The sequence below is a fragment of the Sturnus vulgaris genome, chromosome 8, assembly GCF_052056855.1.
Source record: "Sturnus vulgaris isolate bStuVul1 chromosome 8, bStuVul1.hap1, whole genome shotgun sequence".
Lineage (NCBI taxonomy): Eukaryota > Metazoa > Chordata > Aves > Passeriformes > Sturnidae > Sturnus > Sturnus vulgaris.
This window is the reverse complement of record NC_142250.1, coordinates 11,879,274-11,903,024: the sequence shown is the minus strand read 5'-3', so window position 1 is coordinate 11,903,024 and position 23,751 is coordinate 11,879,274. Positions and strand designations below refer to the sequence as shown.

Here is a 23,751-nt window from a genome sequence, read left to right as displayed (position 1 = left end):
AGCCCCTTTACCGCGGCGGGCAGGGCTGCCGTCCCCTGCGCGGTGCAGCGGGGCGGAGCGGGGCGGGGCGCGGAGTGCGGGCGGGCTGGCTGGCGAGCGACGGGGCCAGCGCGGTGGCGGGGGCGGGTGGGGTTTCCGTGCGCGGCGCTTATTAGTGTGGTGATGGAGGACCGGCCCCTCGGAGCCGCCTCGCAGCGGCGGCGCGGGCTGACGGCAGCCGCCCGGAGGTGAGCGGCGGCGGCTCGGGCGGCCGAGGCGGCGGGGCCGCCCCCGCCGTGCCCCATGCGGGCGGCGGGGCGGCGGCGGCGCTGAGGGCGATGTCGGAGGCGGGGGGCGCGGGCCGGGCGCGGGCCGCCGTGGAGCGGCTCTCGGAGGCGGTGGGCGAGCGGCGGCGGCAGCTGGGCACCGCCATGGGGGAGGCACGGCGGCAGCGGCGGCTGCTGCTGGGGGTGGTGTGCGTGGCGCTGCTGCTGGACAACATGCTCTACATGGTCATCGTGCCCATCATCCCCGACTACATCGCGGCCATGCGCGGCGGCGGGGGCACCGCCGGCCCGTCCGCGCCCGCGGGGGGCAACGGGAGCGGCGGCGGCAACCGGAGCCTTCTGCCTGCGCGGTACCCGCCGGCCACGGGGAGCAACGAGGACGTGCAGATCGGGGTGCTGTTCGCCTCCAAAGCCATGCTGCAGCTGCTGGTGAACCCCCTCAGCGGCACCCTCATCGACCGCGTGGGCTACGAGGCGCCGCTGCTGGCCGGGCTGGGCATCCTGTTCCTCTCCACCACCACCTTCGCCTTCGCCGAGAACTACGCGACCCTGTTCGCGGCGCGCAGTCTGCAGGGGCTGGGCTCGGCCTTTGCGGACACCGCCGGCATCGCCCTCATCGCCGACCGCTACGCCGAGGAGCCGGCGCGGAGCCGCGCCCTGGGCACGGCGCTGGCCTGCATCTCCTTCGGCAGCCTGGCCGCCCCTCCCTTCGGCGGCGTCCTCTACGAGTTCGCGGGCAAGCGGGTGCCCTTCCTGGTGCTGGCCTGCGTCTGCCTCCTCGACGGGCTGCTGCTGCTGGTCCTGGCGCCGCCGGGCGGCACCGGGGCGCGGGCCAACATGCCTGTCGGCACCCCTATACACCGCCTCATGATCGACCCCTACATTGCCGTGGTGGCGGGGGCCCTGGCCACCTGCAACATCCCCCTGGCCTTCCTAGAGCCCACCATCGCCAACTGGATGAAGGATTCCATGGGGGCCAGTGAGTGGGAGGTGGGCCTCACCTGGCTGCCCGCCTTCTTCCCCCACGTGCTGGGCGTCTACGTCACCGTCCAACTGGCTGCTGCGTACCCACACCTGCAGTGGTTTTACGGGGCCCTGGGCATGGCCATCATCGGTGCCAGCTCCTGCCTGGTGCCAGCCTGCAGGAATTTCGGGCAGGTCATCATTCCCCTTTGTGGCATCTGCTTTGGCATCGCCCTGGTGGACACAGCCCTGCTGCCCACCCTGGCTTTCCTGGTGGACGTGCGTCACGTCTCTGTCTATGGCAGCGTCTACGCCATTGCAGACATCTCCTACTGTGTGGCGTATGCCCTGGGGCCCATCGTGGCCGGCCAGATTGTGCACACCATGGGCTTTGCGCAGCTCAACCTGGGCATGGGGCTTGCCAACGTGCTTTATGCCCCTGTCCTTCTCTTTCTCAAAAATGTCTGCCAAATGAAACCCTCTCACTCGGAGAGGAACATCCTCCTTGAAGAAGGACCTAAAGGACTCTACGACACCATCAAAATGGAGGAGCGCAAAGGCATGGGCAAAAGCCTCCAGCCAGCGGGGGAGATGGATGAGAACGGCATGGGCTCTTACCACAGAGACCTGAAAGGGGTGTCTGAGGAGGACTCGTCGGACTATGAGTACAGTTAGGTTCCCCCACGTGGCCCAGACCCAGGAGCAAGGAGAGACATGTGGGAGAGAGGCAAAGCGGGGGATGAAAACGTTACTGCATTATGTTTCTGTACTAATGTGCAATATCTACAGTTTAACCTTTGTCATGATGTAATGGCTTTCTTCTAGACTTACTTTTAATCGGTATTTCCCTCAGCATTCTGGCAAGGTGGAGGGGGTGGGAAATGGGAGACAATAATGAAAAAATTATTGGAGTAATCATTAGCAGAAATCTGAGGGGATCTTTCAAAAAAAACACCAAAAAGAAAACAAAAAACCTAACAGCCTCGTAGCTGGGGTATAATTGTGCAGAGTGTTCTCAAACTGAAACTGTGTGTGACATACTGTATATCTCTGTAAAAATTACAAGAAAAGCAAAAAAGTATGTGTAAAATTTCAAATGGTGTATTCAGGGACTTAGTAAATCTTGTGTACATATACTCAGACTTTCAGTTGGTTTCATATATTTAAGAAGAGCAACAGCTGTCTCATTTTATTCTTCCCTAGGAATAAACTGAAGTATTGTACCTTTTTTTCTCTCTTGTGCTGCTCTCCGGTAAGTGCAATATGCTGTATTATGTTGAAGTCCAAGTTACAAGAATAATACGATCTGAATAAAAAGAATTGAAGGGGATCAATTGTCTTTTGTTTTGTTTTTGAGGACTGCATTAGGGGGGAGCTGGTTGTGCTGGTACCCCCTAAAGTAACAATTCCCCAGAGCCTAATTCTCACTAGCTACCAAAATGGCACAGAAAAAAACCCCAGTACAAAATGTTCTCATTCATTCTTCACAACATAATGGGTCTGAGCAGGTGACATCGTGCTGCAACCGTGCTACTGCTTGCTTGAAAACAGCTCCTTGAAATCTCATGGGAATTCAATTTTAATTCTTCACAATCATGAATTTCAGTTTTCTAATATTTCAAAAATTACGTCATCAGCAGTTAGAGGTACAATATTGGAAGGTGCCTTTCTCAGTGTTAAATGCTGCCCCAGTTAAACGGCACCCACCTCAGTGACTCGACAGGGATTAAACAAAAACAAAAGATGGGTGAAACGCTTCATTCAAACATTTGCAAACAGTGGAAACCTTCAATCCACTCACAAGGGAACCAGACTGCATAATCTGCCGTATAAATTTCTCTTAATATAAGATAAAATCGTTTATTTTAATTCTTAACCCATTAGGAAACAAATTATTTGTAATCGCAAGAGGAGGGGAAAGACATTTGCAAGCGGCCATAGCACCTATTAAAGGGCTCCCGGCGGTCCCTGGGGGTCTGGGCACCGCGGAGCAGCGGCTGGTCGGTCCCGCCGAGCTGCGCGGGACGCCCCGCTCCGCTGCTCCCGCCGGGCCGGTCCAGTCGCTGCTCAGGCGGCGCAAAACTCCGGAAGGCAGCGGGATGGCGCTTTGGCACGGGGCTTCGGCGAAGGAGCAATGGTCACCGCGGTGGGAGATGAGACCCACTTCCCTAGACCGCAGCCGCTTCTTTGTGGTAAGCGGCAAAAGCGGAGCCTCCTCCAGGTTACCGCCCGCTGCCGACCCGGGCCGCTGCTGCCACCGGCCCCACGGCAGCTCCTGCAGAGCCCGGGCCCTTCCCGGGACCGCTGCCGCCCCGTCGCGGCTTCCACCCCTCCCGGCCGTGGTGCCGGCAGCCCCTGGCAGCGCCGCCCGCCCCTTCGGCCACCGAGCTCTAAGGAGCCGCAGAAGCGACACTTCTCGACACTGGCGACAACCCCAGTGGCAACGCGGGTCTGTGAGCACAGTAGCCCCCTGGGGCTGCAGTTGCCGCTGCCGAGGCTGACCCCGACGGCCGTAAGAGCGCCGGCGAGCTGGCTGTGCCCGGCTATGCCCGGCTGTGCCCGGCTGTCCCGCCCGCCCTCACGGTACACGGGCGGCACGGGGCGAGCCGGCGGCGCAGCAGCGCAGGCAGCAGCGCCTGTTGCGCGCAGCGGGAGGGGCGGTGGGGCAGGGCAGGGCCGGGCCGGGCCGGGCCGGGCCGGGCCGGGCCGGGCGATGCGGGGCGGGGAGGAGCCAACGGCGGCGGAGTTGAGCCGCCCTCCGCACGCCCCCACCCAGAGGGGACCTGGCCGCGGAGGAGGCGGCGGTACCTTGGACAGAGCCGCCCCGACTCGCAGAGCCTGCCCGGCAGCCGCTGCGGAGCTCCCCGACGAGCAGGTACCGGCGGACGGGCTGCGCGCCCCGCGCCTGCCGCTGCCCCGACGGCGCGGCTGCGGGAGAGCCTGGGGCCGCGGAGATCGGGAGCAGGGGGTCCCACGGAGCGGAGCCGAGCGAGCTCCCTTGGCCAAGCTCGGCGGGTTGGGTGTCCCGCCGCGACGGGCGGTTCGGGAGGGAAAGGGCTCCTTCGGGGGATGCGGCTTGGGAAGGTCTCGGGATGTGCCGGCAGCCTCCGGCGGAGCGTGAGCGCTGCCCGACGGGTCCGGCACTGCCATGGCCCGCAGGGAGCTCACGGCCGGCGACAGGGCGGCTCCTGGCTCCGCTCGCAATGTCCACGGCCGCGGCAGTGCGCGTTTCACACGTGTATTCCTGACAACGCATACATTCCTCTTAACTTCAAACATAGATTCCTGAGAACTTTAAGCTTATCCTCCTGATAACACTGAGAGTGAGGATGAATGGATGGGGACTGAATGTATTGCCCCAACAACACCATATACTGCAAGCTGCCTCCCGAGTCCACCATGTCAGGAGAACTCAAGTATAAGCACATGGGCTTAGTCCTTCTCTGCTATCTGCTAACGGAGAGATCAGTGCCTTTTGTTGTGGATTTGAGTTGCTGCTTTGAGCTGTGGGGAAGGCCACCCGGCTCCCCAGCCTGCTGTGACTCGCAGCCACTGTGCTAAGCCGCTCACCCTGGCCCTCTAGCTAAGCCAGCTGTAAATAAAAACAGCTAGGATTATTTTTTTCTCATTTTTTTTGCCTAATAACTTTGACAATGTACCTCACAGCTTTCTAGCAACTTTGAAGTCATCTTGAATTTCTGCAGGATTTTCTCCTGTGTCAGTTTTCTTGTCCTTTATTAAGCAAATACAGGATTGGGTGTGATGCTAAGCTGTCAGCACTTGAACCAGAGACAAAGCCTCCGTTCATCCCTGCAACAGAGAAAACAGAGAAAAGCACAGTTCAGGCTACCACCTCCAAACTCTTTATCACACTGTTCTTACAGATATGCAGGGCTGTTAGTAGCATTTCCCATAGACATTGAGCCAATATAGATTTTTAGTCAGCGTGACACCATCTTGCAGTTTGACAAAAAAACATAAGGAAAGAAAGAACAAAAGTCCCAGCACAAAGAATACCAGCAGGATTTTTCCTTTAAGGGTGTACAGTTTGAGGGGCTCTAAAGACAAAATGGCTGCTCTGTATTTGAATGCAGGTGGGGGGCTGAGGCCAGCCCATAAACAACTGGGCAAGCCAACAGTCTTCCAAGAGTCACAGGACGTGCATTATTTGAGGTGCTTTGAACCTGTGTTGTAGGAATAGAGTGCATGGCTGAGTGATGGGCCCTGTGCAGCACACGAGAGGCAGCAGAGCAGTGCAGTAGGTTCATGTGGCCTTTCCATGAGGGAAATTGTCTCTCATCTGGGTTGAAATTGTGAGCAGATGACAGATCAACACGAGTTTGCTGTGTGGCTCATTGCAGGGCCCCAGGGACATCTCTCAACCTTATACAACCTATTTCACAGCACATGGCCCTACTGGCAGCCAGAGCAGGACAGGATCAACACAAGGTGTCAGTGACCACATACACATTGGCAGAGCCACGTTGAAGCTGCAAGGCTGGAATAGCCAAGCTAATTCCTCAGGAAATGAACAATCCACAGCCATCTCTGCCTATTGCTAAACAAAACACTTCAACTCACTTTCATACACTGTAGAGTTTAACCCAAATTGCTCTTAAAAGCTGTTGTAAAAATAATTCCAGTGCCCTGAATGCAGTAATTCCAAAGATTACAGAAAAAAAATATTTCCTACGTAGTCAACACATATTGTCTTTTATATTTTGCATATACACAGTGGAAAGTAATTAAAAGAAAACCAAAAAACCTCTAATCCATCAAGACCTGTCTGAACACAAAAAAATTCTTCTGCTTTAGCTGTACTTATGTACTGTCATAACTGAAGGACAATTGCTTGGTGTGGTCACTAATATATCAGAAGAAATATGTGTGTCAGGTAGCTTATTCCTGCACAGAAAAGGAGCTAAGAGGCATCTTTAGAAGTGAATACCAGGATAAGCACAGTACCAGAGAGACACGAGTGGAAGTATTTGCTCTGTCACAGATGACTTTTGTGACTTTTGGCAGGTTAAGCTGTCTCCCTGGATAAGTATGTGCTATTTGGAAAGACTGCTCTGTGAAGTGGTACAGCACCACAGCCTTCACAGGCAGGCTCACAGGGTCCCCCAGCCCAGAAGCACTGGTATCCTGTGAGATTCTAAGCTGCAGAGGGCAAAAGCACAATTCCATCAAACTCTTTTTTACATCTTATAGCATGGCACCTCACTGTACCCATGGTGCAGTGCCATAAAAAATACATTTAAAGGCTGTGGTGCTTTCATATAAAATGGTAAGGGAAGGAAATATAAGATCCTAACATGGGAAAACTGCAGCATGACTATTACCTGCATCAAGATAAGTACATTCAAAGAAAAGTCCCCTCTTTCCTCCAGCTAACATATAAAAGTAATACAAAGCATGCAGATTATGTCACAATAAATTGCAAAGTAAATTACAGTGACAAAATAAAACATGCTGAGAAGGGACCTTTTATGAGCATCAGATAGTTCTGAATAAATAAATTTATAGCAAAATGAGACAAACAATGTCAGAGCAATCTCCACAGGGCTCAGTTCAGCTACTTTGAATGTTGTACTTCTATTTTTCTTCAGGTTTGCATTCTGAAGCTTCTTTGTGTGTTTGTGCAGGGAATACTCCCCTCGTACATTTTGGTTATAAATAATGGGTACTGACAGGACTTTAAATCTTTTCTATTTCCAGAACTAAGGCATCAGGCTCCATAAGTGCCCCCAGGTGACTTCAATTTCTGTCCTCAACGAAAGATACCAAAAGAAATGCAAAGATGCCTGACCTAGAAAAAAACATGCAGAAGAACGAGAAAGATACAGGCAGTAAAGATGAAAGAGTAAGTAACTCTGAGAAAACAAAAAGGAAAAAAAGAAGATGACTTAACAACTTTTAATTCTGTAAATTAATATCATAACTGTAGCCCAAGCTCTGTTCTAGAGCCAATTTCTTAATTTCAGAGAACACCAGTTATCCTGCAACAGTTTATAGCCAGAAACCTTGATCTAACACTAGTGCTTCTCATACCCAACTAAACTTTTTCTCCCAATATCCTCTGAAAAATCACAGTAAAAGAAATATTATTATACAACAAATATTTTTATACTACAAAGTTAGAGATGGCATGAAATTATTCATTCTAGTACAGCACTATCAAACTATCACATATGATTCATTTTCAAGCTTGTTTAGAAGGTGCTGGGTGTGCATAGTCAATAGTCAGCCTCCAGGGTTTTTTCCTAAGCAGTCATGAACTGCACAGGACCCTTACCCAGACAGATAGGGCCAAAGCCAGATATCAAAAAGACTAGTTAGCAGATCTGTTTCCAAAGATTGAGACATCAATGACAGAAGAAATGTGTCTTGACTAAACATAGCTTGAAACTGTAGAATGGCCATTTTTTTATTTCTGGGTGTATTACAGGCTAAATTGGATTTGCATTTCCATTAATAACAGGTAATTCTATGACAATTTCCATGAGTATCTAAAATCTAGATAGGGAACGTAATGCAGCACTGACTTTTCTGTGGATATCAAAAGGCAGATCTGGTACTGGAGCTCAGAGGACACCCAGTCCCTGCCTGCTGTTCAGAGCCCTTGCTCCACGCCCTCCCTCCCTGATGCACGGGACTAACCCTGAGCAGCAGGTGGGACAGTAACTGCTAATCCTTTCTTCCACCCAAAATCACACCATGGCCTGCAATCCTACTAAAACGAATGTCCATTACAGCAAGAGCTAGCAAAAAAAAAAAAATCTGAACGTTGCTTACTTTAGGAGATGGGAAGAAATCAAATTAGAAAAATAAAGCCTCCAAAAGTTTATGGCCTACACTAATCACTAATGGACAAGCATAGCTGCATTAGATGACCATTTCTCAACTAAGAGACACAGCTCTCTCCCTGAGGAACCACGCTTAGAGCATCACAGCCTCTTGCAATTTCCCAGTTTTTCATGAATTACCTCCTTACTTAGTTTTCCCACTGCCCTCATAAATGCTCTGGCTTTTAAATGACTAATTACACTTTACTTGGTTAATTCTTCATTAAAAAACAAAGGAAACTTAATTGCTTAGATACTATATACATTCCTAGATACTATTGCTCTGAACAAGGTAAGGATAAAGGAAGTTTAAATAGAAACGTTTTATCAAGCCTTCCAGAGGGGTTCCAGACTGACTGACAGCAAAGGTTTGGCAGGGTAAAACACAAGCTTATTGAGGACTGTACATAGCCAGTACTAATAAACAGGCAGACCTGCATGTTTTCTACTTCTGTCATTTTATAATCATTCATATTACCAATCAGAAAGTATTAACCCATGATTTTACTAATCATAAGCTAAATGCTCTTCTTTATTAATGAAATACCTTAAGATATTATTTTATTATTTTGTAATGTATTTGCAGATTTCCTAGAGTTTAGTTCAGGCTATTTGCTTGTGTCATGCCTCTGTCCTAAGATTTCTAGAATTTTTACCAAGGAAAAACTGTCCTTGATAATTTTCCACTAGTCCCCTGCTCTATCCATTTGAAACAAACAGTACATTTGTACAAACAGTACATTTATAGTAATCAGGCCTCTCAACTGCTAAAACAGAATAAATTAATTTTTAAAGTGATATAACATATTAATCTGCAACAAAAGAAAAAAAATAAGAAAACACAAGAGGACAGATTGGAAACAAGTAGAATTACTCACTAATTTGTATTTCTTTTTAACGACTAGGAAGTGCCAAAACTTCCAGTTCCACCACTGCAACAGACCTTAGGCATGTACCTACAGTGCATGAAACACTTGGTGCCAGAGGAGCAATTTAAAAAGACCAAGGCCATCGTGGAGAAATTTGGAATTCCAGGAGGCCTGGGGGAATCCTTGCAGCACATGCTCGAGGAAAGAAGTGAAAAGACAACAAACTGGGTAAGTAAGTGCAGTGGAAAAAATAATTGCTGTGTTGGATGATGCTTATTTATAAGTTCTTTCTGATGTTCTCTGTGCAATCACTCTTTTCTTTCAGCAGGTCAATGCAAACAGGGGTCGTTGTGACAAAGGAATATTTCAGATGTAATAGGCTAGATTTTTAAGATTATATCAAAATCATGTCATGTTTTCAGATCAACAGTTTGTTGACATTAATGAGGACATTCATTCAACTCAGGTTCATAGACAGAAGTGCCACAACACCTGTAGGAAACACACCTTTTGGATGTAATTTCTTCCTTTGTCTTAAAGAACAAGATTTAGAATTTTTATTAGAATGAAAAATACTTTCTGATAGGGCTTTAAAAGTGCCTTGCAGAGCCATCTACCCAAAGTTCTGATCCACTCCAATTATTCTGGAATGGAATACTTCATTATAGGAATTATTCTTTTTAAATTGAACTATTATTTGCCATTCATTGTCACACTATACCATGGTAGTTATCCTGAAGAAGTTACTTTGCCAAATATGCACATACCTGTATATACATGTACATCTATCACACAGACCATGCTGAGACCTCTGCCTTAATAAAAGTTCAGCTTTCTGCTTCCCAAGGCAGGCAAATTAGACAAGCCATAGATAAAGTAAATTTTACCATTCCACAAAGTTGCAGTTCACCCTGCCCTCATTAACCATGTTAGAATATGGCAGCTGAAAATTAGAGTTTTATTGAAGTCCTTCCATCCCAACAAGGAAAATTATTTTATGGATTCAGTGAAATCCTGCAGGCTTGCTACTGGTGTCAGTGAATTGTGGTTCTCTCTTTTGTGTGACACACATAAAAACTCCATTGAATTGCTGATACAGTCGGGGGAAAAAGTGTAGAGTGCTGTCCGTGTTTTCATTTTAAAAGCAGTGCTGAACAAAATGCTGCCCAATCTTATTTTCATATTATGATCACAGAACTTCCTGGTGGCTAAACTAACCAGCATTTAAATAGTGTTCCTGATAGGAAATAATATTCCAGAAGACAACTGCTCATTTGAACGCTTATAGCATGAAAACTACAGAGGAAGGATGCATAAACTTCTGAAATTGTGACAGTTTTAAATACTGGTTATTAAAATAAATACCTGATTCCTAAGGTAAATTAGAAATGGTTTTACTTGGAATTTAACTTGCCAGAAGTATATTCCCCTCAATACTCCAGAGACTGTGGGGGAAGCATCTGTTCTAACAGCAATGAAATATCTCGGAGGAAAACTTTTTCAACTGATGCATGCATTTGTAATTATTTTTGCATAATTTCGTTGTTGTTTATAGTTACCATATGCAAAGCCTGCCCTCTCATAAAGACCATTTGATCTTTTTATGAAAGCCTCCATTTTGCAAATAATGATTCTTCAATCTCTGCTCAGACATAAAGGAATGAAGTTCCTGTTTATCTGTGTTTTCAATAAAAATGGTTAGAAATTTAATGTGTGTCTGGGTCAAGAATCAGCAGTCTGCATTTGTGTCAGTGGACACAATGGGAATTCTCCAGGGGCCCTATCCACATGTCACTCTCTGCAGGACTGAACCATTAGGTTTGGGAAATTCTTTTCCCACTCTGTCTTGCTACAGGACAATATCTGGTGGCTAGCACTGGAGCATCTTGGCATCATTGACAAATATTTTAAGCCCCCTGAGAAAAGGCATCACTAGTAAAACTCTGGCCCTCTCTTAAACATATTCTAATTGCTATGCAGGAGCTAACATGTTGTATTCAAACATCTTCTGGTTGTAAAGAGAAGCAAACAACAAAATACCCAAAGCACCAGGATCTGGAGCGTGTTTAGTTTTTAATGGAACACACTGTAAATTGCCATTGATTGAGAAATAGGATTATGGAATTGCTGCTGACTTCTGCTGAGCTGAGGTCACAGAGCCCAGACTGAAAATTCTCAGCAGCTCCATTAATCAGAGCCCATGGCTGACACCCAGAGCACCAGGCACTGTCCCCTCACCCCCAGACTGCTTTTCTGTGTGCTGGTGGCAGCTTTAAGATGCTGTGTCCCCTTCCCTCAGGTGTTTAGCTACTGGCTGGATGACATGTACCTCAACAATCGCCTGGCTCTCCCCGTCAATTCCAGCCCTGCAATTATCTTTGCTCGTCAGTGCTTCAAGGATGTGAATGACCAGCTGAGGTAATGTGTTACGACTTTGCAGCCTTCACTGAGTGAAAGGATATTTTAAATGTACTGCTTTTGCAAAAAGACAATCAACTTTCATTAAAAAATAAGGGCTGTAGCCATTAAAATTATTTCCTATGAGGCCTGCTGACTGAGGGCAGTGTTTCTGGGGTAACTCATACTGATATTGAGATAAAAAGATGTCATTACTATTAAATTTATTGCATAAAAAATGCCATGGGATTTATATTTTTAAGGAATATTTACAAAGCTTTTTACCATATGTGATTCAAGTAAACCACTTTGTGGTGAAAAAATAAATACTAATTTCTGACACACAGTTTCAAGGAAAATAGTCTTTAACATGGCTTCACTATGACTCGTAGCCACCCTGCAAACTGAAAAGGCCACGCTGGCATTAAATTGTCCCTTTCAGATGTATAAAAGGGCACCAGAAACACAGGGGATCTAAGAATAAGAATTCAGAAATCATTCTTCCCCAAGAACACTGCTTCCTTCAGGCCCATCAGTCCCAGCCTTGTACTGATCTTTCTGCTTTGAGCTGTTGTGGGCAATTACTATCATTTAAAAAGTGAGGAGGTAAGCACGTAGCCAAGCACAGAATATACCTCTCCAGACACCCTTAAAACAGGATTCTATTCTTAAGCCCTTGCCAAGATATTCTTCCTCTTAAAACAGTAAAAATCTACCTTCATATAGTGCAATTTCCCTCTTTGCTTTTAGCACTCTCTAGCTGCTCATTACTGAAATAATTAACTGCATGTGAATTTATGCTATTATAAAACAGCCAGGATTTTGAAACCAATATGCGTTATTTTAACATTTTGCATAGACAGCTAATGCATCTTTTTACTTTACTTTAAACATAACTATAAATGCTTCCATTCATTGCTGAATAAATTTATTGTGCACACAGCTTTCAAAAACCTCCACTTTGCATTTTCTAATGCACATGGTTTAACAAGAAGATATTTTTCTTAGAGCCTCCCATTCTGACACAGTGCAAACGGACAATGTCAGGAAATAATACACCTGTCCACAGCTCTGCAAAAAGAATATTTGCTTAGGACAGGAAGTACTCTAATACTGGACAGGTTATGAGTATTGATATTGACACCCATGGGAGGATTCTATTAAATATTCAGTCTCTGCTCCCATTCTCTAAATAAGCACTTTCAGGCTTCCTCCTGTGGTACACTGTTTAACCATTTGAAGGGCCTGTCTCTAGGATTTCATATTTCTCTTGACATGAATTAATTTAGGTTTTGGGTGGGGGTAGGGAGCTCTTCTTGCCAAGCCAGAAGACTTTCTCTCCTTGTGCTGTGTCATCAATCATTCAGGCTTTCCTCTGTCTCCCAGAAACAGCCCAGTGTTGCCAAATGACAAAAGACTGGTGTCACTTCTCTCTGCTACTTGCAGGTTTGCCGCCAATCTCATTTCAGGAGTGCAGGACTACAAAGCTTTACTGGACACGTAAGTAGCTTGGAAGGAGAGCTTGAGTATCCACAGGGCTTCTGGTTCAAGGCTGCTCTCAGTACAAAGCTGGGCTGTATTGCACCTCTCCACCATGGGAAAGGGCTGGAGCTCCAGCATGCTTCAGGGCAAGTGCTTCAGCAATTTTTTATGCCCTTTCGGCTGTATTCCTGCAGTGTGACAGATTGAAGAAGGATCCTTTTTGATGGCTGGCAGTCATCACTCTGGCAGGCACGGTGCAGCCCAAAAGGACACACACAGTTTGCCTAACAGAGTTACTGAGAGCACAAGAGGAAGCTTGTTCTCCCCACACCCAAAGGGCAGCAGCACTGTGGTTACACAGCCTGCACACATTTACTGGCATTCTCCACATATTGCACTCTCCACTTAAAACAGCACTGTCCCTCCTCCCTCCCCTCGGAGAAATAACACATCCCAGCAGGGCAGGGAAGTCTCACCACAGAAAGGCTGGCTCAGTAGCCAGTAAAAATAAGCTACTTACACTCTTGTTACTTTCTGAATAAAAACACAGGGGAAATACATGATTCTTCAAATCATGTATGTATTATGCACCTGTACAAGGAAATAAGTGATACAGAGAATTTGAGAGTTGGGAACTGAAGTGAATATCCCTGGTTTGGAACTGCAACAGTTCTAAAGACATGGTTAACCAAGATAAACTAGCACAAAACATTACCCCTCATAAGCTGCATGAGAGTAAACCTCCTTGCCTGCTTCTTCACCCTTGCCTCTGTCTGACAAGTTGGAAGCTTATTGTTCTTTTGCAGAAGGAAACTCTCTGCACTGTAAGATCTTCCTCCTGTGGTCTCTGCAGCCTCTTCTGACCAGCAGCACCATTATTTCCCGCTGCAGTGTCAGTGGGGTATTTTACAATCTATAGTCATAAGTGTGACTGTAATAGTTTTAATAGTTTTGGTTTTTTTTCCTGGCCACTAAAGAAGCCTTTTAAGAGATGCTTGTTTCACCTACCTTCCAATCAAAGAAAGAAAAGGTTTTCAGCACATACTACTGCACGGGTCTAAGTAAAAATTAGCACGAAATTAAGGACCTGTGGGAAACAGAAATTCCCACTCTATTGCCCAAGCCCTGCTTGTCAGGCAAGGCCCTCTCACACACTCTCTAACCAGTCAGCACAGTACAGGGCTGCAGCAATTTGCAGGGAATTTCATCAGTACCTTTCTTAAAGGTGCTGGTCTTTCCCAGTTGTTCTGCTGACTTCCACCCTGCCAAGTTCCTGGGTCCCATCTAGGCAGGCTTCCTGTGCACATGGCAAAGCTGCTTGTGACCTGCTACTTCCATTTCCACTAGATAATAATGCAGTTGCTTAATGAATATGCATGAAGCTGCCAGGAATGATGTATTTAACTTTGGTATGGGAATTCATTTATTTCCCTTATACTGTAATCTCATTTTATTATTCAATTTGTGTTATACCTGATCTAATTGTAACAGAACAAAGGACAGATTAGATTTCTTTTCCTTTCTGTCTCTCTCCCCTCTTTTCCTCTGGCTTTGTTTTTCTCCTTCTCTGCAGCCATGCTTTACCTGCTGATTTTTCTCGTGGACAGCTGTCTGGTCATCCTCTCTGTATGAAGCAATACTATGGACTCTTTTCTTCCTATCGTCTTCCAGGACGTACCAAAGATACCCTCGTGGCTCAGAAAAGTAATGTAATGCCAGAACCAGAACACATCATTGTTGCTTGTAACAATCAGGTAAATTAGTTTTCTTTTTTCATACCTTTCTATATTTCTTAATTTGCTTAAATTCACTCCAGAAGAGCCTAATCTAATCTCTGTTCAGAAATGCAATTAGCGTGCTATGTATGAGCTCACTTTTTACCAAGTGTTTGCGGTCGATATTTCCAAAAGATGCTTCTGCAGCATTTTTGTCCTTGGCCCTCATTATGTTCCAAGTACAGTGATGCAGAAGAGGAGGAATGTGGCAGAATTAATTTGCTTTCTCTTTCAAACAAAAATGTTTAATAAACAGAGATGAAACCACAGAGAAAAAAGAATCCTATCAGAGTGCATTTGCTGGAAATGCTCTGCTCTTGACAGTCAAGTATTGGCACACAGTTCATGGCAACTATACCACCTACCATCACACCTGTGCATGGCATAAACACCATGTAGGGGCCCTAAGCTATGCCTGGAGAGTTCAGCACAGATGCAGGCTATTAGAGTATTAGTATTAGAGTGAATCTGCCCCATCCAGTAATTACCAGGGAGCAGCAGAGTCTGTTTCCTGGCCATAGTACCTTATAGCCCAGCCTTATTTGCAGTAGTGGTGCCATGCCTGCAGGCACTCTTGGAATGAGAAGATAGCTTCCAGAGAAGTGTTTTCTGCTTTTCCAGGAAGTGCAGGAAATGCTCTAGATTCTCTAGGTTATGTTTAAACAAATAATACCATGAAAAATACATTCTTACATACTGCCTGATTTTCTCTCTCCAAGTTTTTTTGAGCTTGTTCAAATAGCCTATATTTTATTTGAGTCCAACACACAATATAAAAAATAAATCCCCTATGGCAGCTGGCGTTACATAGGTGTTAAAACACAGGAGGGGTGAGCCCTGGGCCATTCCCCAGTGGTTTTGTGTTCCATTGCATGCAGGCCAGGCTCTCCAGGCAGGACTTCAGCATCTCAACATCTGCCTAGGTGACAGCAAAATGTTGGACCACAAAGGGTCCAACCCACCTCTGACTGATCTTCTGACTTCTGTCGTTTTTTTGCAGTTTTTTGTTTTGGATGTTGTCATTAATTTCCGTCGTCTCAGTGAGGGAGATCTTTTCACTCAGTTACAAAAGATAGCAAAAATGGCAGAGAATGAAGAGGAAATGCTGCCTCCAATTGGCCTGCTGACAACAGACGGAAGAACAGAGTGGGCAGAGGCCAGGATGATCCTTATGAAAGGTTAGCAGCAGCAACCCCAGCTTTCTCTTCATCATCTTCCTCCTCACCATCACTGCCTTTCTTTGCTGAGAGCAAACATCACAGCAAACACAGGACTGAATGTGCAACCCCACTGCTGAATTTTTCCAGCAGTAGGAAGCTCAGTACGTGTAAGATGTGTGTTGCCAGGGGAGCAGCAGAAATGGCTTGACCCTTTGGCTGTGGATGTTTAATTGTTATGCCATGTAATAACTCTCACTCCATTCTTTGTTTTTCATCACATAAATTACATTACATCAGATTTTGTGATTTGTCTCTTCCTTTATATCCATTTTGTACCAAGAGGAATGATGTATCCTCTTACCTTTTAGCAACTATTTGATGTTATTGATCTTATCCAACAAAGGCATCTGCAAGTTGAATCTTGAACCTATTGAATCTAGTTGTGTACTCTCTCTAGTCAATGGAGAAGGTACCAGGGCTGATTCAACCAACTCTTAAGTAAGTATCTAGGAAAGATTTATTATCTGAGGACCACTCTTTCTCTCTATTCCAACAGGCAGCATTTAGCTGTCTCAGATTCTGGACTTTGAATGTCAAATTTGGAAACAGATAAAAATAAAGGGTGTGATTAAGTGATATCACATCACATCACATCACCTTATGTATTTTACCCTGAGCCTAAGTGATACAAATGCCTTCTTTTTGCCATTTCACATGTCTTAAGTATTTACTTTTTCATCCTGAAGAAAATGTTAATTCATCTCTTTATCTCCAGTTCAGCAATGCCACGGAAAATACTGCTGTTTTACAATGCCCTGGAATACAGAAGAGTTGCCAATAGTCTTAAAATAAGGTTATCATTCTAAGGAAAATTCTCCTTTTCTTATTCAAGTTTATCTCTGCTTATAAAAACTTAGTACAGATACATACACAGAGTCCTGGCCATTATTTCAGCAATATTATATAGCATTACTCTCATCTTTAAGCTTTCCCCTCCCCTTCCTATAATTTCTTTTTAAAGGAGGAGACAAAAAAAACTTATTTTAATGAAAATAGAGGCAATGCCTAACCATTTATTTTCATGCCATACTAAGTAAAACAGACAATGCCTTGAAACTTACAGCAAAATTATCTTTGTTAATGTACATCATCCAAAAGAAAAATAAACAAAAACTAGCAAAAACCTTCTCCATAATGTTTTTAGATTGCCTGGCATTTACCAAAATATTCATTTTAATCAGAAGGTAAACCAACTCAGTTATGTAGCTGAAAAAAACAGTTTCTGCACTAGTAAATCTCATAGCCTTCTCTAAACTAAGCAGGAATCCCATCCCAGACTGTTCATGTTAGCACAGCTCTTCTATATAGGTGAGTTCATTGCTGTTACATATGCATATATGATCATTACAGCCCCTTTTCATTCTTATCTGTAATGGTGAAATGTTCATGCAAAAATAAATAAGAAAGGAAGAGAGAACCTGGAAAGCAGTGTGAGTGAAAGGGTCTCTCCACAGTTGGTCTGTGCTGGGCAGGGCAAGGGAATGCTTTGGGACAGGAAACCTGTGCAGTCCTTTGCAGAGGCTGTGAAGGAGTTATTACATCCATGGGCCTGCACAGACCTGCAAATAGAGCATAGGTCTTCTAGGTGAGATTGTAATAAACCCACTGATTTATGAACACACTCAGCATTGGAACTGCCTTCAGGCTGCAGAACTGGCTCACTCTTCCCAAGTACAGGAAGTGAATTCTGTATGAAGTGACTGGTTACAGTCCCATGCGTACTGCATCTGAAAATTGTTCAAAACTGTTTTCTCATATTTTCCTTTCTAAAACTAAATTTCAAAAAACCCAACTAACCAACAGTTGGCTGGCCAATTCAATGCAACTGTGCATTAGACAGGAAGAAATGTCTTGCAGGGCTTTAGGCTTGGTCTTACTCTCCTCTGTTTTTAGCTCTTCCTGTAGATATTTTCAATCCCAAGTCATGGTTCATGAGTTCTTGTGCAATTTATTGCCTGCTTCACATGATAATTTTTCAGTGTTTGATCAGCCTTCTGGATATGTCTGTTTCCTTCTGTAAAGGCATCTTTCCCCTGCTTCTCTGTTTCTGGCACAGCTTAATTTTATTCACTCTAATACCTAGACTCCAGATACCCTCAAGCCATATGTCAGACTAAGGGCTTCATATCTGTCAAGATGTGTGGGTAGCAGCCACAATGAAATATATATAAACCTATCAAAGAGCGTAAAGCAGAATGCTGAGCAAGCTGGGAGCAGTTTGTAAATCACTATCCAAGCTGTTTTTCCTCAAAGATGCCTGTCTGCAAACACCAGAAGCTGATGTATATGGGGCAAGTTCCATTCACAAGGATCTTTTCAGCCCTTGCACCAATGCACCCAGACCATCAATGAAAAAATACTGCAATTACAGTCAGCCCTGCAAATGTGAGATACTAGAAAAGCTTTACAGCCAAGTGGACAGGGATGTGTCTTCTCTCTTATAAGGCTTCTGGATGCTGTTGAAGACACTCCAAAGGGACACTGGCGTTCACATTTTGCAGGGCAGTGACCTCTCTGCGCGCCCCATCAAACACAATCTCTTGGCTCAAGCCTCTGTAGGAGCTGGCAGGTGCTGCAGCTGCTTTCCCTAGGACTCTTCCTCTGTTGGCAAGGGGACACAATGCACTCTGCACTCCACTAGGTCCCCAAGGAGCCTGCAAGAAGTCAGGCTGACCATCTCTGTCCCTTGGGCCCCTGGCTGCTAATGCTGCCTTGCAGGAGCCACCAAACTGCAACAGGCAGGACCTTGCATAACCTGCACGAGGCCAAAGCTCCCCCTCTTCCTTCTCAGTCACGGCTATCACTTGCCTCTCCTTCTCTTGACAGATTTTTAATTTCTTGCATATTTGGTCTCTTTTTCACTACACAGCATCTGGAGAATGAGCCTGGATGGTAATAAGTGTCTGGGATTTTTCTAGCTCCTGACTAACCTATGTTACTCCTCCTGGAAAGGTACATTATTTCTTACTATGAAAAATGCTATTCTTTCAGACAATCAAGCTACTTTACATACTTGCAAACCTTGAAAACATGCACATATTGAAATGACCTTATATGTCAAATGATAATCAGAACTGTCTAATTTTAAATATTTTTCCATTCTTTCAGCTAAAATAATTTTCTGAATTGAGCACATTTTTGTTGAACTTGAAAGAAGTTTTGATCAATCTGAATTCATATCTTTTGTTGAGAACGTTCTGAAACAAATTTACATTTACACCAAAATCTAGCAAAACCAGCAGATGAAAGCTGATCTGTTAAGAGCTAGAGAAATTCTATGTTGATGCTTGAAAGCCCTTTTTCCTTTGATCTTATTAACAACCATATAGCAGCAATTAATAATGTTACATGTTTTTAAATGAAACGAGTTCTTGTTATAGGTTGCACACTTCTATCTTCTCAATGAGGAACTGTAGAAAGTGCTCACAATTAAATATTTCCTATGCTTCAAACTGGTCTTTGGATGCAAACAAACCCTTAACCTTTGTAATGTTTCTGAGTTAGACAAAGAAACTGAGAAACACATAAATACACTATAAATAAGGAGGAAAGCACTGAGGACAAGGTAAAAACACCCCCAGTAGTCCAACCATATAAGAAGAGTGTCAGGATAGGGAAAAGAAACAGAAAGAGATGCAGAAAAGCCCATTTTATTCAGCAGTACAGTAGTGACAGGAGAGCAGCATAATGTGGCAACCCATGGGTTTTGCAAAACCATGTTCAAAAACTAAACCTCAAAACCTCATCCACAGATGTTTCCTCATGTGATGTAGGCAATATACCCTGATGACCAGAGACAGGAGAGACAAGAGGGTTTTAATACAATAAGACAAAATCAACGTAGACCCTGCTTTCCTTGTTCTGAAAAGGGTTTTCATGGGAGAACAACACAAAAACACTCTAATCTCTGCTGTTCCAGAGCAGAATACTGCAGCAATAGCGTGAGCTCTGATATTTTCTATTTTCCACCTGTCCTCTGTAAGTGTTACATATAAAATAAGTAAGCAATGCTGGCCTTAAGAGTAAAATAGATCTATTTTGTAATATAATTACTTCAAGGAAATGAAAGGCAGAAAAAGAAAGTGGTTATTATTGAATCATGTGAGAGATACACAGAGTTACAAAAGTCACCACAGGAATTAATGCCTTGCTGTAATGTCCCCTTGCACTGAGATGATCTGCTGCTGCAGACACCAGCTCATTGCAGAGGCAGGGCCAGATCGTCAGTGCTCTCCAAGGCTGAGGGTTCCCAGCCACTCTTGTACTCAGAGGTAAGAGGATGTGAACATTTCACTCTTTCATCCCCAGACTCCACCAACCGTGACTCCCTAGACATGATTGAGAGGTGCATATGCCTGGTGTGCCTGGACAGCCCCAGCAGGGTGGAGCTCAGCGACACAAACATGGCACTGCAGATGCTGCATGGAGGAGGCTACCACAAGAACGGGGCCAATCGCTGGTACGACAAACCCATGCAGGTAAAAACCTTGCAGCACTGTGGTGTCACCTGCGCCTGGCCTTGTGGTGGGGAACACCTGGAGTCAGCCGGGAGAAAGAGGGGAAAGTGGTGTCAGCATCTGCCCGGGCAGGTGTGCTGTGAGCAGGGCTGTCCCTTGCACGGCAGGGGAAGCAGGGACACCTCCACCTTTCCCAAAGCTCCCTTTGCTCTTGAGATAACACAGATAGGCAGACCTATGAGTAGGTAGATGTCAGATATAAAAAAAAACAATGCGTTTTCCTATGCTGAGTCAAATGGAATTAAAATGCTGGCCTACTATCCCAGAATGACAAAGAAAACCACAATATTTTTCTTTGTTTCCTCTCCTTACATATTTTCCTGACAACCTAGAAATGCTTATAATTTGGCATGTATTTAAGTCCTCACTTAACAGACTGTTTACTCATTTAATGACATCCTTGTTGAGCCTTTCCTTAAGTATTGACTTCTCCAGCCTTTTCCCATCAGATTTTGATTGTCATATTTTAAAGCATCACACTTTTATTTCCACACTTTGCAATAGACCTAGAGTGAAGTGATGTATTAATCTCCAACTGTCAACAATGTTGACACCTTATGAAAAATTGAAAAAACCCTGACTGATACACTGCTTGCATAATGCTTGTTGCTCTTGCCATATCTAAAAACAGCAATATGAAAAGAGAAACCCCTAAAATAATTTCACTTGCACCAACTTACCCAAGAGCAAATACATTTCAGTAACTATTCCTGATTAATGTCACTGCAATTGACATTATTAGCAGACTCTTTTGAAGAACAAACCATTTGTCTTTAGACCAGTTAGAAACCTGTTATTTGCAGGGTCAAGTGTAGAGATTTCAAGCAGATGAGAATAAACAACATTTTCTTTTTGTCTACTATCATAAAGCAGCAGAAATCAAGTAAAATTGTGTAGAGTGTGAGAGAGCTTAATTTGTCCAGATGTATTCAGGTCAAAGTAGTTCAAAGGTGAAGAGAAATTCTTAGGGAAATAAGATCTCATTTCCTTTTATGTAAACACAAATTATGTAGGAAGCCACTCTCACAGTTGAATTAGTTCTTTCTCTCCATATTCTTCCTCACCTTTGCAGTAAGGCTTCAGAAAATGTCCAGGTGAACTTTTTGCATCATGCCCACTCTCTGAAAACCTCAAGGAAAGCAGGGAGGTAGGATGTGTGTGTGGTACAAATGTGCAACAGAGAGCTAAGTGAGTGAGGTCCAGCCAAATGCACTTCAAAAGAAGTGTGGGGAAAAGCCCAGAAAAAGAACAGTAAAGCTCCAGTATTGGCCTAGGCATCTGCTTTTGTATGAGATGTAGAAGTTACAAATTGCATAGGTGAATCACAGAACTGGAGTGCAGCAGGTTGTCACCAGCAATGCTGTGTGTACACAATGAAATTAAGAATGAAGACAAAGAAGAGGGGAATGAAATGAAGAAAGCATCTAAAAATAAAAGATTCAAAATAAGCTATGAGAAAGCTATAAAATAAGGATGAGCTTTGTAATAAAATGAGGTCCTAAGGATTTCCCAGATACACGTTTTATTGTTCTCAAAAGTGGAAGGAGAATCCTGGCCTGTCTGTATTGATGGGTTTTCTGTACCATAAAGCAGATGCTAAATCATATTTTCAGATTCCATTGAGAATTGATAAAATTTACATTCTCACAGGATTCAGTCCCAAACAGCAGCATGAAAGTGCAACACCTTTCACAGGACAAGCAAGTCTCCTGCAGTAGATCTGTAAGTCACCCACTGATCTGTAGGGCAAGGAAGTTCCTGATACAAGCAATAAGAAAACCACAGGGGAATGTGCTGCAAAGAGAGAGAAAAGACAGCAACACACACGGACCTCTTTTGGGGAAAAAAGGCCAACTTTATTGTACAGACAGCCCGTATTTAAAGTGTGTTATGTGCAGCCAGGACAGGACAGTAGTTCATTGGACAACTGGGAAAAACATCCTTGGGACAGTACCTCAGGATGTATCCCACGGGAAAGACACCAGGTGTTAATCTTTATTATGAATTCTACTCTGTTTTTCACCATGTTATCACACTGGGAGACTGCCTCCCTAACTGAAGCTGCAGTCAGCTTGTCAGCCTGGGAATGGACCTGAGAGTCAGGAGAAATCCAGGCCTGAAAAGAATTTCCAAGCTGTAATTCCCTAGCTCTCTAAATGTGTGTGTCCACAGGGAATGACGACACCTTTGTCAGGTTTCCATAACTTACCCAGAACACTCTTTATTGCCTGTATTTGTTTCACCTTTTCCTTGTTTAGTTTGTGGTAGGAAGAGACGGACTCTGCGGGACTGTGTGCGAGCATTCTCCTTTCGATGGCATCGTGATGGTGCAGTGCACTGAATACCTGCTCAGGCACATGTGAGTTCCTTCTCTGTACATTTTATTCCCATTCCAGCCCCTGGGAAGCCTCTGCCCGTGGAAATTTCCCCTGATGCACAGGGCTACTAAGACACATACAACTGTTGAAAAGCAGAGTTCACCTGCCAAAAAAGCAGCATTTAATAAAGGGATTATTCCTGTGAATTTAATGACTTCTGTCTCACATACCAACAGGAAAGAAAGTTCCAAGAAATTAGTCCGAGCTGATTCAGTGAGTGAGCTTCCTGCTCCACGGAGACTAAGATGGAAGTGTTCCCCTGATATTCAGACACATTTGGCATCAGCAGCAGAAAAACTCCAAAGGTAGAAACAATGCCTCATTTTTCTCAGCCGTGACTGCAAGCTGGGAACTACCCAGCACATTGCATGGGCTCCCTCCTAAGGGGCCTCCTGTCTTCCTGCTCCTCCTCTTCTTACCAAGCTGCACATACCTAGCATCTCTCTGCAGGATAGGAGCAGAGCTGGAGCTACTTGTCTGTATTCAGGAATTGCATTACTGTTGTTTACCTTCCATGTAAATATTAGGAACTCTAAAAACCACTGGAAAAACAACTTATCCCTATTTGCACAGGATGTGAACAATGCAGGTCTTCTGTTTTTGTGATGTCTCTTATGGGTTTGAGCTGACTCAATCTGAAGCCAGGGCAGTAGGGGTACATGTAGAGGACAGTAGAATACAACTGGTTTGAATAAACAATTTGAATTTAGGAAAGTAATTTTACATTAATATTGCTTCTACGAAGACTAGTTTATCTGACTGTTTTCAGGCTGTCAAAGATTTGCATGATCTTTGGGACTGGGGGCAGCAATAAAAATTTTTTCTCAACATTCAGGCCTCTGATCTGTTTGTAGAGAATTAACTAATTGTCTACATGATCAGCTGTAAGCATGTCCAGTGTGGTTGCATTAGATAAGACCTCAAAGTGTCAAGAAAGATACATAAGAGTGAGAACATTCAGGATGCAGAATGACTCCTTTGTGTTTTTAAATAAAGGTAGTATTCTGTTGCCCTGGTGTTTCAGCCTTCTGACTGTTGA

At 44.7% G+C, this 23,751-nt stretch overlaps 2 protein-coding genes across 5 annotated transcripts in view; both read left to right on the top strand.

Annotated features, from left to right (window-relative positions):
- Positions 1–317: 317 nt before the first annotated feature.
- On the top strand, positions 318–2,559 carry SLC18A3 (solute carrier family 18 member A3). Its single transcript, XM_014877959.2, has one exon. The coding sequence runs from the start codon at positions 318–320 to the stop codon at positions 1,902–1,904; it is 1,587 nt and encodes a 528-aa protein (XP_014733445.1). The 3' UTR covers positions 1,905–2,559.
- Positions 2,560–3,998: 1,439 nt separating this feature from the next.
- The window catches only part of CHAT (choline O-acetyltransferase), a 37,980-nt gene continuing 18,227 nt past the window's right edge, over positions 3,999–23,751 (top strand). For all 4 annotated transcript variants that reach the window (XM_088168846.1, XM_014877956.2, XM_088168844.1 and 1 more), the window contains exons 1-10: positions 3,999–4,104; positions 6,948–7,092; positions 8,980–9,171; positions 11,243–11,361; positions 12,787–12,840; positions 14,396–14,576; positions 15,598–15,775; positions 20,126–20,295; positions 22,593–22,693; positions 22,889–23,017. In XM_088168846.1, the coding sequence (XP_088024972.1) occupies positions 7,030–7,092; positions 8,980–9,171; positions 11,243–11,361; positions 12,787–12,840; positions 14,396–14,576; positions 15,598–15,775; positions 20,126–20,295; positions 22,593–22,693; positions 22,889–23,017 (1,187 nt within the window). In that variant the 5' untranslated portion in view covers positions 3,999–4,104; positions 6,948–7,029. The remainder of the gene's footprint in view (positions 4,105–6,947; positions 7,093–8,979; positions 9,172–11,242; positions 11,362–12,786; positions 12,841–14,395; positions 14,577–15,597; positions 15,776–20,125; positions 20,296–22,592; positions 22,694–22,888; positions 23,018–23,751) is intronic.